This window comes from Leucoraja erinacea, chromosome 10 (genome assembly GCF_028641065.1).
Source record: "Leucoraja erinacea ecotype New England chromosome 10, Leri_hhj_1, whole genome shotgun sequence".
In the NCBI taxonomy this organism is placed as follows: Eukaryota; Metazoa; Chordata; class Chondrichthyes; order Rajiformes; family Rajidae; genus Leucoraja; species Leucoraja erinaceus.
In genome coordinates, this window is record NC_073386.1 from 6,633,936 (window position 1) to 6,652,234 (window position 18,299).

At 50.6% G+C, this 18,299-nt stretch overlaps 1 protein-coding gene across 7 annotated transcripts in view; it reads right to left on the bottom strand.

Moving 5' to 3' along the window:
• The window catches only part of LOC129700731 (kynurenine--oxoglutarate transaminase 3-like), a 93,873-nt gene that overhangs the window by 14,016 nt on the left and 61,558 nt on the right, over positions 1–18,299 (bottom strand). For all 7 annotated transcript variants that reach the window (XM_055641360.1, XM_055641359.1, XM_055641362.1 and 4 more), the window contains 3 exons: positions 18,198–18,287; positions 9,414–9,600; positions 86–159 (listed from right to left, as the gene is read on the bottom strand). In XM_055641360.1, coding sequence (XP_055497335.1) covers positions 86–159; positions 9,414–9,600; positions 18,198–18,287 — 351 coding nt within the window. The remainder of the gene's footprint in view (positions 1–85; positions 160–9,413; positions 9,601–18,197; positions 18,288–18,299) is intronic.

Genomic DNA, 18,299 nt, shown 5'->3' on the forward strand with positions numbered 1-18,299 from the left:
GTAGTTGAGAACCACAGCCATAACAAGCAATAGCCAATATAGAAATGACATTTCACCTCATTCTCCACAAACCAAGGTGAATTACCTTATTTTTAATCATCCACTTCACAAATTTGTTATCGTAAGGCTCATCCCCTTCAATTTTGGAGAGATCTACATCTGGAAAGAGAGTTGTGTAAAGAATTAGAAGAAATCAATATTTTTGTTACTGAGACAAGCTCAACATTAGCGCCTTGTTTAGAACTCAAATCTGCTGGAGCATGTCTACCTTCGATTTTCCAGCATCTGCCGTTCCTTCTTGAACATTTTAGAACTCAAAACCATCTTTGTGACAGTATCCCACAAAAGGCAGTGGAACCATAGACTGAGTGACTCAGGAGAGCTCCAACACCCAGCAGTGTTGAACTAGAAAAGAAGATTGGTCATGTACCAGTAGCCTGAAGAAGGATCCCGACCTGAACGGTCGCCTGTCCTTTTTCTCTGTGGCTGGTGCCTGGCCTGTTGAGTTGCTCCAGCACTTTGTCTCTATCTTTGGTATAAACCAGCATCTGCAGTTCTTTGTTTCAACCAAGAATAACCTCCTTTTAGAAACATAGAAAAATAGCAGTAGTAGGCCATTCAGCCCTTCGAGCCAGCACCACCATTCAATATGATCCTGGCTGATCATCCCCAATCAGTACCCCGTTCCTGCCTTCTCACCATATCCCCTTACCACTATCTTTAAGAGCTCTAACTAACTCTCTTTTGAAAGCATTCAGAGAATTGGCCTCCACTGCCTTCTGAGGCAGCGGATTCCACAGATTCACAACTCTCTTTGTGAAAACGTTTTCCCTCATCTCTGTTCTAAATGGCCTACCCCTAATTCTTAAACTGCGGCCCCTGGTTCTGGATTCCCCCAACGTCGGGAACATGTTTCCTGCCTCTAGCGTGTCCAATTCCTTAATAATCTTCTCTGTTTCAATAAGATTTCCTTTCATCCTTCTAAGTTCCAGAGTGTATAAGCCCAGCCGCTCCACTCTATCAACATATGACAGTCCCGCCATCCTGGGAATTAACCTTGTGAACCTACGCTGCACTCACTCAATAGCAAGACTGTCCTTCCTCAAATTTGGAGACCTCCACTGCCTTCTGTGGCACAGATTCACAACTCTCTGGGTGAAAAGGTTTTTCCTCATCTCAGTCTCAAGAGGTGGCGGGAAGCTTCATGAATGAGCAGGAGCCTGTCATCATCCAAAATCCACACACCATGCCAACGTGTCAAACATGGCAAGCATCGGGAGGTGCAAACATCATGCCTGCCCCCTCGGTTGGAGGTCACCCAACCACCAGCCCGAGTGAGGGGCTGCCAAGCTTGTCCGCCACCACAGACCTGGCAAGGATATTCCGGGGTCCGTGTGGGCGGGAGCATTGTTGTCTCCTTCTGGACTGGCTCAGGATCGGGTGGGAACACGTCCAATGCTGCTCGGTGGAATGGAGGAGGTGGAATGGAGTCCCACCTGCAGTGGAGAGATAAGTTTCTTTTGGCCTTCCAAGGCTCTCTCTCTCTCTCGGCTGCCCTGCACATTCTTTCCTTTGGGATATTTACCCACTTCCGCGACAAAGGTTATAATTGAATCAGCCGCCACTATTCCTGGTAATGCATTCCAGACCCTAACCACTCTTGCTCGAAAATAGTTTATCCTCATGTTAGTTTTACTTCTTTTACCAATCACCTTCATTCCCTTTCCCCTAGAGCCCCTCCTCTCTTCCATTTCCTGTTCCGTGGTTTCCCTCCTATCCTCCATTTCCTGTTCCGTGGTTCCCAACCTCTCTGACATTTCCTGTCCCCTCGTTACTGATTCCTCCTCCATTCCCAGTCCGTTAGTTCCCAACCTCCCTTTCCATTCCCCAATCCTTAGCTCCTCCATCCTCTACTGCCTAGCTCCTAACCTCTCTATTTCGGGTCCCCTGGTCCCCTCTTCCTCTATTTCCTGTCCGCTTGTTTCAGTTCCCCTCCCCCCTTCTTCATTCCCTGAGTCCTAGCCATCGAATCTCTCATCCCCTGCATCCCAAACCCTCTTTCATTTCTAGTCATACGATCATAAGTGATAGGAGCAGGATTAGGCCATTCGGCCCATCCAGTTTATTCCGCCACTCAATCCTGGCTGATCTATCTCTCCCTCCTAACCCCCTCTCTCCTGCCTTCTCCCCATAATCTCTGACACCCGTACTAATCAAGAATCTATCTATCTCTGCCTTAAAAATATCCACTGACTTGGCCTCCACCACCTTCTGTGGCAAAGAATTCCACAGATTAAACCACCTTTGACCAAAGAAATTCCTCCTCGTCTTCTTCCTAAAAGAAGCACCACAACATGTTTTACATGCTCGAAATAAATATAAATATATAAATATACATACTTTCATTCTGTGGCTGTGACCTCTAGTCTTAGACTCTCCCACTAGTGGAAACATCCTCTCCACATCCACTCTATCCAAGTCCCTGAACTCTCCTCCAATCTCCTTCCTCTATTTCCTGTCCCCCTCCTGCATTCCCCGTTTCCTGGTTTCTCCTCCATTACATGTCAACTAGTTCCCGCCCACTCTGCTTCATTTCCCATTCCCTTGTTTCCGACCCATTCGTCCATGGCAATGATTCCCCTTTAGCACGTACCCCTGCAGTCTCGAGCGGGCCAGTCGGCAACATTCCCTGACGGACAACTCGCTCCGCTGGGTGGTCAACAACGCTCGGGCAGACCAAAGAGTCGATGACCTTCCAGCAGCACTCGATGTCCGTCTCTGAATGCGTCCCTGGGAACAGTCTCAGGGACGCACTGGATCTCGGTGCAGCCAACGCCAAGGCTCGGTGGGGGAGGACCACAGTCTAGGGTCCTTTCACTGCTGGAAACTGGGGGGGGGGGGGGGGGGGGGGGGGGGGGGGGGCATGGTGTGGTGGAGACTCCCCTCAAAATAAGGGAAGGGATTCCATGCCAGTGGCAAGGGTGGGGAATAAATTTGTGAAATTTGAGCAATGTATGTAAACAGTATTGAATGTTTGTATAGCCTCCGAAAATGTTGGATTAATTTTTTACACGGTTCATGTATTGTATATATTTATGACCTGAATAAAGTCCATTTTGAAATTTAAAAAATGAATTCCCTTTACTTACGTTGTTCATTATTTTAAATACTTCAGCCAAAGCCTTTCGCAATTCCATGGAATTCCATTGGAAAAGCCAGCTCCCTGATTCTAAACAAACAATTAAAATTCCTAATTGGTGGAATTGACCCATAATTCACTTTGCACCCCCTCTCAAGCTCTTTCAAAAAAAAAAAAATCTTTCCCACTGGATCCCAGAACTGGATACAACGTCTTAATCTTTAGTGCTTCTGTTCATAAAGCCCGGGGTCCCAGAAGCTTTCTCAACCCATGCGCATGTGCAGGAAGGAACTGCAGATGCTGGTTTACACCGAAGATAGACACAAAAATGCTGGAGGATTTTGGCAGGGACAGAGAAAAGGAGAAAGGGAACTGGTGTCATTTCAGGCGACGTTTCGGGTTCAGTCTGAAGAAGGGTCTCGACCCGAAACGTCACCCAGAGATGCTGCCTGTCATACCTCAGCAGGGCTGGGCAGCATCTGTGGAGGGATGGGATGGACAGACAACATAGAAACATAGACAATAGGTACAGGAGTAGGCCATTCGGCCCTTCGGGCCTGCGCCACCATTCAATATGATCATGGCTGATCATCCAACTCAGTATCCCGTACCTGCCTTCTCTCCATACTCCCTGATCCCTTTAGCCACAAGGGCCACATCTAACTCCCTCTTAAATGTAGCCAATGAACTGGCCTCAACTACCTTCTGTGGCAGAGAGTTCCAGAGATTTACCACTCTCTGTGTGAAAAGGTGTCCCGCTGAGTTACTCCAGCATTTTAGTGTCCATTTTCATTTTACTCAGATAGGCACGGAAACAAAATAAAACAGCTCCAGACCCTTCTTCGGACCGAGCATGCACAAGCTCTCTCTCTTTCTCTCTCTCTCTCTCTCTCCTCCGTCTCAGATATCGCTGAATCCCTTTTAGAACTGCACTCTCTCCTCTGCTATCGCTCCTCTCACAGAAGTGTGGCAGCCTGGAGGTTTCAAAGTGTTAACGTCCCTCTGCACTTGGCAACAGCCCCCCAACGAGAACTCCCGCTCCATCCAAATGGCAAAAGCAGAGACGCAGGCAGTCGGCCGCTGCCAACATGTCAGCAGCGTGTACCTTTGGATGACGTTCAAACCAGAACTGTGGGCCCATTTATCCCGAGCCGGGCCCTCAGTTTGTTGAGTCTAAACAGCAGATCAGGGTGTACCGTGGGACCAATCCAATTTTCCACTCGTAACAAAACACCTCTTACTTTAATGCACCATTCACAAGAGTGGAAGGAAACGTTTCAAATCTGACTGGTACATAGAAACATAGACAATAGGTGCAGGAGTAGGCCATTCGGCATTTCGAGTCAGCACCGCCATTCAACATGATCATGGCTCCTTTCCTGCTTTTCTCCCCATATCCCTTGATTCCTTTAGCCCGAAGATCTTTATCTAAAGGGCCTGTCCCACTTGCCGATTTTTTTCGGCGACTGCCGGCGTCATATCAGTGTCGCCAAAAGATTTTGAACATTTCAAAATCCAGCGGCGACAAAAAAAACGTTGAGACACTTGAAAACACACCGCACGTCGACACGTCATCATGCCGCCTCACGTCGCCAATTTTACGGTGACCTGATACATCAGTCAATGATGCCGGCAGTCGCCAAAAACAATCGCCAAGTGGGACAGGCCCTTAACTCCCTTAACTCTATGTGATTCTGTTACATTCTGTTTGTAGTTTGTTTGGTTGTTTGTTTGTTTGTCTTTTTGCACAAAGTCCGCGAGCATTGCCACTTTTCATTTCACTGCACTTCTCGTATGTGTAAGTGACGAATAAACTTGACTTGATCCCAGTGAATTGGCCTCCACTGCCTTCTGTGGCAGAGAATTCCACAGATTCACAACTATCTGGGTGAAAAAGTTTTTCCTCATCTCAGTCCTAAATGGCCTTATTCTTAAATCGTGACCCCTGGCTCCGGACTCCCCCAACATGGGGTCTATTTTTCCTGCATCTAGCCTGCCCAATCCTTTAAGAATTTCCTATGTTTCTCACCACCGACACGAGACCGAGCGGTCAGGCAGAGCTCACTCGGAGCAGCCTTGTACTCATCTCGTACAGCCGACAGGAACTTCTGGACTTCGGTTCCTGCGGCTGCAACAACTTTCTGGACAATTTCCCTCTTCCGTCTGAGCTCATCAGAGCAACAGAACACCCGACTGGAGACCGCCAGGTGAGTCGCGGGGTTGGAGACCGCCATCCGACCCGCGGAGCCCAACCGACCCTCGGCCCTCGCCCGACTCCCGGTCCTCACCGGATCCCCGGCCCTGACCCGACCCTCGGCCCTCGCCCGACTCCCGGTCCTCACCGGATCCCCGGTCCTCGCTCGACCCCCGGTTCTCGCCCGATCCCCGGCCCTGACCCAACCCCCGGCCCTCGCTCGACTCTCGGTTCTCGCCCGATCCCCGGCCCTGACCCGACCCCCGGCCCACGCCCGACTCCCGGTTCTCGCCCGACCCCCGGTTCCCGCCCGACCCCCGGTCCTCACCCGATCCCCGGCCCTGACCCGACCCCCGGCCCTGGCCCGACTCCCGGCCCTCACCGGATCCCCGGCCCTGGCCCTCACCGGATCCCCGGCCCTGACCCGACCCCCGGCCCTCACCGGATCCCGGCCCTCACCGGATCCCCGGCCCTGACCCGACCCCCGGTCCTCACCGGATCCCCGGCCCTGACCCGACCCCCGGTCCTCACCGGATCCCCGGCCCTGACCCGACTCCCGGTACTCACCCGATCCCCGGAGCCCAACCGTCCCGCGGAGCTGGAGAACGCCAGGTGAGTCCCGGAGCTGGAGAACGACACCCGACCCGTGGAGCTGGAGAACGCCGCGGAGCTGGAGACCACCACCCGACCCGTGGAGCTGGAGACCACCACCCGACCCGTGGAGCTGGAGACCACCACCCGACCCGTGGAGACCACCACCCGACCCGTGGAGCTGGAGACCACCACCCGACCCGTGGAGCTGGAGACCACCACCCGACCCGTGGAGCTGGAGACCACCACCCGACCCGTGGAGCTGGAGACCACCACCCGACCCGTGGAGCTGGAGACCACCACCCGACCCGTGGAGCTGGAGACCACCACCCGACCCGTGGAGCTGGAGACCACCACCCGACCCGTGGAGTGGAGCTGGTGGAGCTGGAGACCGCCACCCGACCCGTGGAGCTGGAGAACGCCAGGTAAGCCCCGGGGCTGGAGACCATCAGCAGAGCCGCGGGGCTGAAGGAGTAAAGACGGGTACGGAGCGGCAGAACACCAGCGCGCACCAAGCCAGCTCGGCCCACCAGAAGCACCAACAGACGGCGACGGGTACGAAAACACCGCCGGGGACGCAGAGGTGGGTTAAAGGCCAGGTTAGAGCTAGCCCCACACAGGGCAGCGATTCCTAGCCTTTTCCTCGCCAACGTGCGCTCACTGGCAAACAAAATGGATGAACTCCGGCTAAGGATCACCTCCCACAACCGGATCAAGGACTGCAACATCTTGATCTTCACTGAAACTTGGCTCAACACTGACGTTCCTGACAGCGCCATCCAGCTATCGGGGCGTCATTTACTCCGAGCGGACAGGACATCAGACTCTGGTAAGACCAGGAGGGGGGGGGGTCTGTGCATTTATGTAAACAAAGCATGGTGCACGGACTCCACCATCATCGAGAGTCACTGCTCAGCTAACCTTGAATTCCTCTTGGTTAGATGCAGACCGTTCTATCTGCCCAGAGAGTTCACCTCCACTGTTGTGACTGCAGCCTATATCCCTCCTGATGCTAATGCCAAGCTTGCAATGAAAGAGCTGCATACTGCCATTAGCAAACAACAGACGCACAACCCCGAGGCAGCCTTCATTGTTGCGGGTGACTTCAATCACTCCAACCTGAAGACTGTACTCCCCAAATTCCACCAACATGTATCCTTCCCCACTAGAGTAGACAAGACACTGGACAAAGTCTACACCAATATGGCTGAAGCTTACAAAGCCATCCCCCTCCCCCCCCCTTGGTCAGTCTGATCACGTCTCATTGTTCCTGCTCCCTAAGTACTCCCCACTCATCAGACGGGTTAAACCAACTGTAAGGACAGTTAAAGTCTGGTCAGAGGAAGCGGACTTCACACTTCAGCAGTGTTTTGGAAACACTGACTGGAAGGCGTTTGCAGCCCAGGCCACCCTTGACTCTCACACGGACATTGATTCCTATACATCCTCTGTTCTGGACTTTATAAACTCCACCATCAATAGTGTCACCTCCCTCAAACAGGTGACCATATACCCGAATCAGAAGCCATGGATGAACAGCGAGGTCAGGCTACTGCTGAAAGCACGGGACACCGCTTTCAGGTCAGGCGATGCTCGAGCCTACAGTTCATCCAGGGCTAACCTGAAGAGGGGCATCAGGAAGGCCAAGCACTGCCATAAGCTCAGGATTGAGGAGCACTTCAACAACAACTCCGACCCTCGACGCATGTGGCAAGGCATCCAGGCCATCACGGACTACAGACCCTCCAACATCACCCCCACATCCAGCGACGCCTCCTTCCTTGAGGAGCTGAATCACTTCTATGGCCGCTTCGACAGGGACAATCTAGAGACAGCCATCAAGGCTGTGCTACCTGCCGATCACCAACCCCTCACACTCACCCCCTACAACGTGTACGTGGCACTGAGTAGGACTAATGCACGTAAGGCTGCTGGCCCTGACGGCATCCCCGGGCGCGTGCTCAGTGCCTGTGCTGCGCAGCTGACAGACGTCTGGACTGACATCTTCAACCTGTCACTTGCCCAAGCAGTTGTCCCCACTTGCCTTAAAGCCACCTCCATCGTGCCAGTGCCAAAACACTCCACTGCGGCAAGCCTCAACGACTTCCGCCCAGTTGCACTTACCCCCATCATCACCAAGTGCTTCGAGAGGCTGGTCCTGGCACACCTCAAAAGCTGCCTACCCCCCACACTGGATCCCTATCAGTTTGCCTATCGCAAGAACAGGAGTACGGAGGATGCCATCTCAACGGCACTTCACTCCGCCCTCTCCCACCTTGACAACAGAGACACTTATGTAAGAATGCTGTTCATCGATTACAGCTCAGCATTCAACACCATTATTCCATCAAAACTGATCACCAAACTCGGTAACCTGGGCATCGATCCCTCCCTCTGCAACTGGATACTGGACTTTCTAACCAACAGACCCCAGTCTGTGAGGTTAGACAAGCACACCTCTTCAACCCTCACCCTGAACACTGCGTTCCTCAGGGCTGTGTGCTGAGCCCCCTCCTCTACTCCCTCTTCACCTATGACTGCACACCTGTACATGGTACTAACACCATCATCAAGTATGCAGATGATACAACGGTGATTGGCAGTCATCAGCAAAAAATCGATGAGCGGGCCTACAGGGAGGAGGTCCAGCACTTAGCAGCATGGTGCGCTGACAACAACTGGCCCTAAAAACAAGAAACCAACAGCTCATTGTAGACTTCAGGAAGTCCAGCGGCGGCACGCACACCCCCATCCACATTAACGGGACGGAGGTGGAACGTGTTTCTAGCTTCAGGTTCCTGGGAGTCAACATCTCCGATGACCTCTCTTGGACCCACAATTCTACTCTGATCAAGAAGGCTCATCAGCGTCTCTTCTTCCTGAGAAGCCACTGAAGAAGGTCCATCTGTTCCTCAGATCACTGGTGAACTTCTACCGCTGCAAGAGAGCATCCTACCAACTGCATCACAGTATGGTATGGCAACTGCTCTGTCTCCGACCGGAAGGCATTGCAGAGGGTGGTGAAAATTGCCCAACGCATCACCGGTTCCACGCTCCCCTCCATTGAGTCTGTCCAAATCAAGCGCTGTCTGCGGAGTGCGCTCAGCATCGCCAAGGACTGCTCTCACCCCAACCATGGACTGTTTACTCTCCTACCATCCGGGAGGCGCTACAGGTCTCTCCGTTGCCGAACCAGCAGGTCGAGGAACAGCTTCTTTCCGGCCGCTGTCACTCTACTAAACAACGTACCTCGGTGACTGCCAATCACCCCCCCCCGGACACCTATTTTTTTTTTTTTTAATTTCAAAAATCGTTTGCTATGTCGCTCTTCAAAGGAGATGCTAAATGCATTTCGTTGTCTCTGTACTGTACACTGACAATGACAATTAAAATTGAATCTGAATCTGAAAACGGTGGCACAGAGAGTTAATAAGCGGCCACTGCCATTCGGTTTGAGGGGAGTGGAGGGGGGGGAGGAAGAGTGTTTACCTTTAGCAGAAATGTCAGCGATCATGAAGTATCCTCCTTCTGGGATGACTGGCTTCATCCCGGCGGCGAGGAGAAGCTGAGCCATGCGATCCCGCTTGGCTTCCAGCTCATGGGCCAGCAACGTGAAGTAGCAATCCTGCTCCTTCAACCGGCTCCTTTCCTTCCGAATGCCCTGAGCAACAGCTTCCTGGTTGGAGGAAGACAGTGGAAGACGGTCAGTTCCCAGTCATTGTCCATCAAGGCTTCTCCTCCAAAAATTGCCCACGCGTTGTTAGCCCACTGCAAACGGTGCAATGATCCAGAGACCACAGAACTCAGAGAAGTACAGAGCAGGAAAAGAGCCCTTCCTTCAGCCCACAATGTCCGTGCCGAACGCCACGCCAAGTTAAATTAATCTCCTCTGCCTGAATGCGATCCCATGTGATGTTTCCATTAGTGGCAGCGTCTAGAACTAGAGGACATAGGCTCAGAATTAAAGGATGTTCTTTTATTTTGGGAAGGAGATGAGGAGGAATTTATTTAGTCACCGGGTGGTGAATCCGTGGAATTCTTTGCCGCAGAAGGCTATAGAGGCCAAGTCAGTGGATATTTTTAAGGTGGAGATTGATAGATTCTTGATTAGTACGGGTGTCCGAGGTTAAGGGGAGAAAGCAGGAGAATGGGGTTAGGAGGGAGAGATAGATCAGCCATGATTGAATGGTGCAGTAGACATGATGGGCCAAATGGCCTAATTCCACTCCTATTCCTCATAATAATAATAATAATAATAATTCATTTTATTTATGGGCGCCTTTCAAGAGTCTCAAGGACACCTTACAAAAAATTAGCAGGTAGAGGAAAAACATATAAGGGGAATGAAATAAATAGTAGAGACATGACTAGTACACAAAGTAAATACAGAATTCAATACAAAACACAGTACGAGGCAAATAATGCACAGATGAGAAGGGAGGGGGACGTGGGGCTAAGGATAGGCAGAGGTGAAGAGATGGGTCTTGAGGCGGGACTGGAAGATGGTGAGGGACATGGAATTGCGGATCAGTTGGGGGAGGGAGTTCCAGAGCCTGGGAGCTGCCCTGGAGAAGGCTCTGTACCCAAAACTGCGGAGGTTGGACTTGTGGATGGAGAGGAGACCGGCTGATGTGGATCTGAGGGACCGTGAGGGTTGGTAGGGGGAGAGGAGGTCAGTGAGATATGGGGGGGCCAGATGGTGGAGGGTTTTGTAGGTGAGGATCAGGATTTTATAGTTGATCCGGTGGGAGATGGGAAGCCAGTGAAGTTGTTTTGAGGACTGGAGTGATGTGATGTCAGGATTTGTTGTGGGTGATGAGTCGGGCGGCTGCGTTCTGGACCTGATGATCCATATTCCACCATTGCCTTTATATCCACGTGCTTAACTGAGGAGCCTCTTGAATGCCACTATAGTATCTGTCTCCACCACCACCCCAGGCACCCACCACACTCAGTGCAAAGTGCCCCACATTTTCCCCCACTCACCTTGAAGCTATGCCCTCTCGTCTTTGGGAAGGAGAAAAGGTTCTGACTGTCCACCCTATCTACGCCTCTCATAATTTTCTATAATTCTATCAGGTTCCCCCCCCCCCCCCCCCCCTCCCCCTCAACCTCTGACGCCCCTGAGAAAACAATCCCGGTTTTATCCCAACCTCTCCTTATACCAAAAACAAGGGCAACCGATGGATGGCAAGCATCTTTCATCTCCGTTAATCCGTGCTCTGCAGGTATATACTTCATCTCGCCCCTTTACCATAACTTTTCCCTGCTGTCACCCTTATCCAACTATCACCAAATGCATCACATCGAATGGGCTGGTCTGTCCCTAACCTCCATATGTAATCCATACACTTAACACTTTGAGCTAACAGTTTCTCCCAAGATACTGGCCCGTCTGATATCAAAATGGGTTAGAGCTTGTAAATAAAGTGAAGAACAATGGAGGACCCGGCGTGGGGAAGGGGGGGGGGGGGGGGGGGGGGGGGGGTTGGGGGGGATTCTCGAATTTAGAATCCTCTGCCCAGGGGATAAGCCTGCGTTTAAGAAGGCACTGCAGATGCTGGAAAATCGAAGGTGCACAAAAATGCTGGAGAAACTCAGCCGAAACATCACATGGGATCGCATTCAGGCAGAGGAGATTAATTTAACTTGGCGTGGCGATCGGCACAGACATTGTGGGCCGAAGGAAGGGCTCTGTTCCTGCTCTGTACTTTTCTGAGTTCTGTGGTCTCTGGATCATTGCACCGTTTGCAGTGGGCTAATAACGCATGGGCAATTTTTGGAGGAGAAGCCTTGATGGACAATGACTGGAGAATCTATGGAGCGAAGGAAATAGGCGACGATTCGGGCCAAAACCCTTCTTCAGACTGATGGGGGGGTGGGGGGGAGGCGGGGAGAAGAAAGGAAAGATAAACCTGCGTTTGTTTGTTTGTTTGTTCGTTCCGGTTAGGGCCTCCCCGTTGGATTGCAAACTTGTCGTGGTCGGGGAGCTCAGTGACCCCCTAGAGCTGTGCCAGCGGGAGATTCGTCTCCTGTTAGGGTCTCCCATGCTGGACAGGTCGAAGGGTAGACGCGGGACGAAGAGCGATCCACTGGTCCTCCAGGTTGGAGGTTGAGCACAGGGCTAACAACCCTGTCTCGTGCAACACATATGTTACGGAAACAGCAACTGACGGAATCAACACCTTGGGCTATCGGCAGATGCTAGGATGAATGTCAATGGTGAAAGCCAAAGAGAACCAGACAGCATCCCAACAATAGCCCTGCGCTGGACACCGGAAGGGAAAAGGAAAAGAGGGAGACCCAAACCCACCTGGTGTCGAACTGTAGAGGAGGAAATGACAACAACGGGCCTGACCTGGGGTAGTGGCCAGAAGCTAGCCTGGAACAGAGGAGTGGAGGTCTGTCGTTTTTGCCCTACATGCCAGGAGGCATAATAGGCAGTAAGTAAGTAACCAAGTCTGGTTAGGGCGCTGTGCACACGGCAGACAGCCAACAGTCACTTGTCCTTTATCTTTTTCTTTATCTTTTAATTCAATTTTAATTTCAAGTTTTACTGTACCTTGTTGTGTGTTGAGACTGTTGGCAGACCAATTTCCCTCCGGGGATGAATAAAGTTCTATCGTATCGTATAAGAAGGTAAACTGGGTACCATCTAGTGCTCTAGTGCCCTAGTGTTTTGTTGTAAAGTTCAATGTCTCAGCAAAGTGGAATTCATTGCCACAGACGGTTGTGGAGGTCAAGTCAATGGATATTTTTAAGGCGGAGATTGACAATTAGTTATGCCCCTGTCCCACTTAGGAAACCGGAACGGAAACCTCTGGAGACCCAAGATTTTCGTGCGGTTCCCGGAGGTTCCCGTGCAGGTAGTGCAACCTCCGGCAACCACCTTCACCTAGCATCGCAACTGGCTTAGACTAAAAAATTACCGATTTTTAAAACGGAAACCTATTTTTAGTTGCAGCCGGTTTTGAATTTTTTGAAATAATCGCCGGAACATGGAAGAGGCAGAAACCACTTTCGACCATTAGGGAGACTGACAAAAACCTCCGGGAACCTCCGGGAACCGCACGGAGACCTTGGGTGGGGCGCAAAGTCTCCAGAGGTTTCCGTTCAGGTTTCCTAAGTGGGACAGGGGCATAAAAGGTTCCACAGCTCCTTCATGTGACTGGGTGGGTTTCCTCCGGGTGCTCCGGTTTCTTCCCAAAGACGTGCAGGTTTGTAGGCTGATCGGCCCTCTGTAAATCGCCCCCCATTGTGCAGGGTGCAGATGGGAAGGTGGGACAATATAGAACTAGTGTGAACGGGTGATCGATGGTCGGCGTGGACTCGGTGGGCCGAAGGGACTGTTTCCATGCTGTATCTCTAAGATAAAGTAAAATAGTCCATCGCTGATTCTGAGTTGGTTGTGTTGCACATGCAAGATCCTGATGTACGTTAATTCCCATGGAGGAGTTGACGGGTTGTGAGTATGGTGGTCCGAAACGTCACCCATTCTTGTTCTCCGTTGATGCTTGACCCGCTGAGCTACTCCAGCGCTTTGTATCTGTCTCACAGAAGAAGAGATTGCAAATTGCAGACTAAAGAATTTGTCAAGAGGTGTTGGAAGTAATATTTTCACCACAACTGCTTGCTCCCAAGCAGAGCCCTCCACCAGGCAACCCTGCCAACAGCAAGGGATCGCACGTTATGCTGTAGCGCCATCCGAAGGGCAGATCTGCAATAACAGCCAGACTTAAGGCTGCAAAATTGTGCAACCCGCACAGAAAGGCTTGCATCCAGGAGGAAGAGGGCTCTGCCCGAGCCGGCTGCCTGCCCCTCTTCCGGGGTTACGTCCGTGCCCGGGTGGTACTAGAAAGGGGCTACGTGCTGTCCATGGGCACCCTGGGGGATATCCGGGACTGCTGAGCACCGCAGGGGGGTGGAACGCATCTTTGACAAGGACTGTAATATATGTTGTTTTAAGTGTGTAGTATTTAAGAATATTTAATTAGATAGTTGGGTGATTTTGTATAATGGTGCTGGGTTTGTTTGATATGGTTTTGTATTGTATATATTATTGCAATCATTGATTACTTTTATTTTTGTTGAAAAAAAAAGGCTTGCATTTTCGCTGTGCCGTTGTGTGGTGGATAGACTCTGACCCGAGAAGGTTGTGGGTTCAAGACTCGCTCCAGGGATTAGAGGCCAACAAACTGGGTTGGTGCTCGATGGGAAAGAAGGCAATGGAAGCGGGTGCAGGCTGGTAGAGCTGCTACCTCACAGCGCTGGAGACCCGGGTTCCAACCTGACCCCTGGTGCTGTCTGTGTGGAGCTTGCACGTTTCTTCCCCATGACCGTGTGGGTTTTCTCTGGATGCTGCCGTTTCCTCCCACACCCCACACAAAGACGTGCGGATCTGCAGGTTAATTGGCCTCTATAGGTTGTCCCGAGTGTGCAGGAAGTGGATGGGAAAGTGGGAGAAACATAGAACCAGTGTGAATAAGGGACCGATGATTCAGCGTGGGCTTGGAGGGTCAAAGACCTGTCCTGCACGTTGTATCTCTAACTTAAAACTAAAACAACATCCAGGAACCAATTTCCCCTTTTTAATTGTGTGCTGAAGGTGTAAATGATTCGTCTAGAAAGACACCATCAACAATACATTTCAATCTTCAGTTACAGTTCTTAAGGAGTTCTAGAATGGAGATGAGGAGGAATTTTTTTAGTCAGAGGGTGGTGAATCTGTGGAATTTATTGCCACAGACGACGATGGAGGCCAAGTCATTTGTGTATTTTTAAAGCGGACACTGATAGGTTCTTTATTAGTAAGTGTGTCAAAGGTTATGGGGAGAAGACCTGACAATGTGGTTAAGAGGGATCGGTCATGATCAAACGGCAGAGCATGACTTGATGGGTCGAATATTGCTCCGATGTCTTATGATCTTATGAGTGCAGCATTCTCTGAATGTTGCTTTTCGGATGGCACATTAAAGTGAGGCTCCACCTGCATTTTCAGACTGATGCACTAACATTCCACCCTGCTATTCCAAAAAGCAGGAGAGATATCTGGTATCCTTCCTGGTACTTATCTCTCAAGCAACACCAATTGAACATGTGTATGCATTGAAGATCTTCACCCCAACATCACACAGCCTGCTGAGAAGTGTTTTGACAATAGATTTTGCCCAGGTCAGCGGTTGACACAAGCAAACTCCGCACCACACGGCTACTCGCACAGGGCGACCACGGTGGCGCGGCGGTAGAGTTGCTGCCTTACAGCGCTTGCAGCGCCGGAGACCCGGGTTCGACCCCGACTACAGGTGCTGTCAGTACGGAGTTTGCACGTTCTCCCCGTGACCGGGTAGGTTTTCTCCGAGAATTTCGGTATCCTCCCGCACTCCAAAGACGTACAGGTTTGTAGGTTAATTGGCTTGGTGTATGTGTAAATTGTCCCTGGTGTGTGCAGGATAGTTAGTGCGCGGGGATCGCTGGTCGGTGCGGACTCGGTGGGCTAAAGGGTCAGCATCCGCGCTGTATCCCTAAACTAAACTAAACTCAATGCACTGAGGAGTCCCACGCACAGCGGAGACATAACTGAAGCAAATGTGGAAGACATTTCACTGATACATCCACTTCTCGTCATTTCAGGCTTGTCATACTTCTTATCAAATACCGTACTCTTTTTTTTTTTAAAGAGCTGAAGAAAATGGCTATTCAAAGCTTCTCTTGAAAAAAAAAACAAGTGTGTTCATTTGTGGTGGAAAGGCAGAGCAAAGTTCAAAGTGTAAACATTTCTCCCAAAATGGAATCCAAACTGATCTCAAGATGGAGTGAAAAACCTCCCAAGGCAGCCACCATAATTATTGCCACAATGTCTTCTTATTCTCTGACACTCTTATGTGCAAGTGCTCTGTTCTCCCTGCATCTATTGAAGGTTTGGAGGACTGCCTTAGGGACAGATACCATGTCAAATACCAAAGGTAGACAAAGGTACACATCCTGGAGAAACTCAGCGGGTGAGGCAGCATCTATGGAGCGAAGGAATAGGTGACGTTTTGGATCGAGACCCTTCTTCAGACTGATGTGAGGGTTGGGGTTGGTGGGGGGGGGGGGGGGGGGGGGAAGAAGAAAGGAAGAGGCAAAGACAGTGGGCTGGGGGAGAGCTGAGAAGGGGAGGAGAAAGCAGGGACTACCTGAAATTAGAGAAGTCCCTACTCTGTTAAAATACTTTTGGGATCTAAACTGCCCGAGCGTAAATATCCAGGTGGTCTCCCCCTTTACCCCCTGGCTCCTCACTCACCATGGAGGGTGGGTGTAGGACAGAGCTGCTCGGATTCGGAACCATCTCGCCGTTTAAGATGCTTTAGCCACCGGGAGATCAGTTTTGAGGTTAATAGAAATGGAGTCAAGGGGGAGTGTGCAGATGGGCAGTTGTATAAGATGTTGGTCTGATGACCGCATTTAGAGTATTGTGTTCCGTTCTGGGCACCATGCTACAGGAAAGATATTGTCAAGCTGGAAAGGGTTCAGAGATGATTTACGAGGATGTTGCCAGGACTGGAGGGTGTGAGCTATAGGGAGAGGTTGAGTAGGCTGGGTCTCTATTCCTTGGGAGTGCAGGAGGATGAGGGGAGATCTTATAGAGGTGTATAAAATCATGAGAGGAATAGATCGGGTCGATGCACAGAATCTCTTGCCCAGAGTAGGGGAATCGAGGACCAGCGGACATAGGTTCAAGGTGAAGGGGACAGATTTAACAGGAATCTGAGGGGTAACTTTTTCACACAAAGGGTGGTGTGTGTACAGAACAAGCTGCCAGAGGAGGTAGTTGAGGCTGGGACTATCCCAACATTTAAGAAACAGTTAGGACAAGTTTGAAGGAATATGGACCAAGCGCTGGCAGGTGGGACCAGTGCAGCTGAGACATGTTGGCCGGTGTGGACAAGTTGGGCTGAAGGTCCTCTTTGCACACTGTAACACTCTACGACTTTATGACCAAATGGTGCTGGAAGATTGTTAACCCAGTGAACTTTGACTAGGCGAAACCCATTGATCTGTTGTCTGGCAGATTCCAGGTTGCAAGAGAGCAAGGTGAGAGATGCACTGAAGCTTGGACTGGTAGAATGTATAGGGATAGGGGCCATTCATGAGCAAACTTAAATGAGGCAGCATGGAAGAGTTGGGCTGAAGGGCCTGTTTCCCTGCTGTAAGACTCTGACTATGACACTGCTTTAGGAGAACAACGGAAAACCACAGTAGGATCCAAAGTATGTCAGCATTAAGAAGTATTAATAGGCTGATTCTTGCACAGTTTTCAATAGTTAACTGGATCAAATAACTAACAGAGAGAGATTTATAGACCTGTAGGGATGAGAGACACTGAGTGGAACTAATCAGAGGGTGGGCATTTCCTGTTGCCAATCATGGAATCCCTAACATTGATTTTAGAAGTTGGGAGGTCGCATTCCAGTTCTGTAAGATGTTGGTGAGACCACGTTTAGAGTATTGTGTTCAGTTTTGGTCACCATGTTATAGACGCTATCAAATTTGAAAGGGTTCAGAGGAGATTAACCAGGATGTAGCCAGGACTCGAGAGACTGGGCTGTAGTGAGAGGTTGAGCAGGCCAGGGTTTTATTCAGTGGAGTGCAGGGGGATGAGGGGGTGACCTTGTGGAGGTGTACAAAATCATGAGAGGAATAGATCGGCCAAAAGTATTTTGCCCAGTGTAGGGGAATTGAGAACCAGAGGTCATAGGTTTAAGGTGAGCAGGGAATGATTTGATGGGAACCCAAGGGGTAACCTTATTACACAAAGGATGGCGGGTGTATAGAACAAGCTGCCGGAGGAGGCAGGAACCATCTCGATGTTTAAGATACATTTAGACAGGTACATGGATAGGACAGGTTTAGAGGGATATGGGCCAAATGCAGGCAAGTGGGGCTTGTGCAGATGGGGCATTTCATGTTCGTTTTCTACGTCTGCATGAAACATGAGAGTCTTCACAGGTCTTTATTATATTACGCAATATTGGCAGCAAGACAAGTCAAAATGGACACACACACACACACACACACGATAAACTATATACAAAACATCTCCCTTTGTCCTGTACAGCGCCACCTGCTGCACTGGAGGAGCAACGAGTCCTCCCACTCCACACAGTCCACCAAACATCACAGGGCATGTCGGCCGGCATGGGCAAGTTGGGCTGAAGGGCCTGTTTCCACACTCTATCACTGCAGAATTGTTTTCTGAAGCCAGAGTTAGCTACAAGATCAAAATCCACCTACCTGAATAGCAGTGCAGCAGGTATAAACAGTGTTCTGTTGAACAGTCTGAAGATGTTTTATCAGGTGTTCCGGACCGACAGACCAACCAAGCTGCCAGAGAGA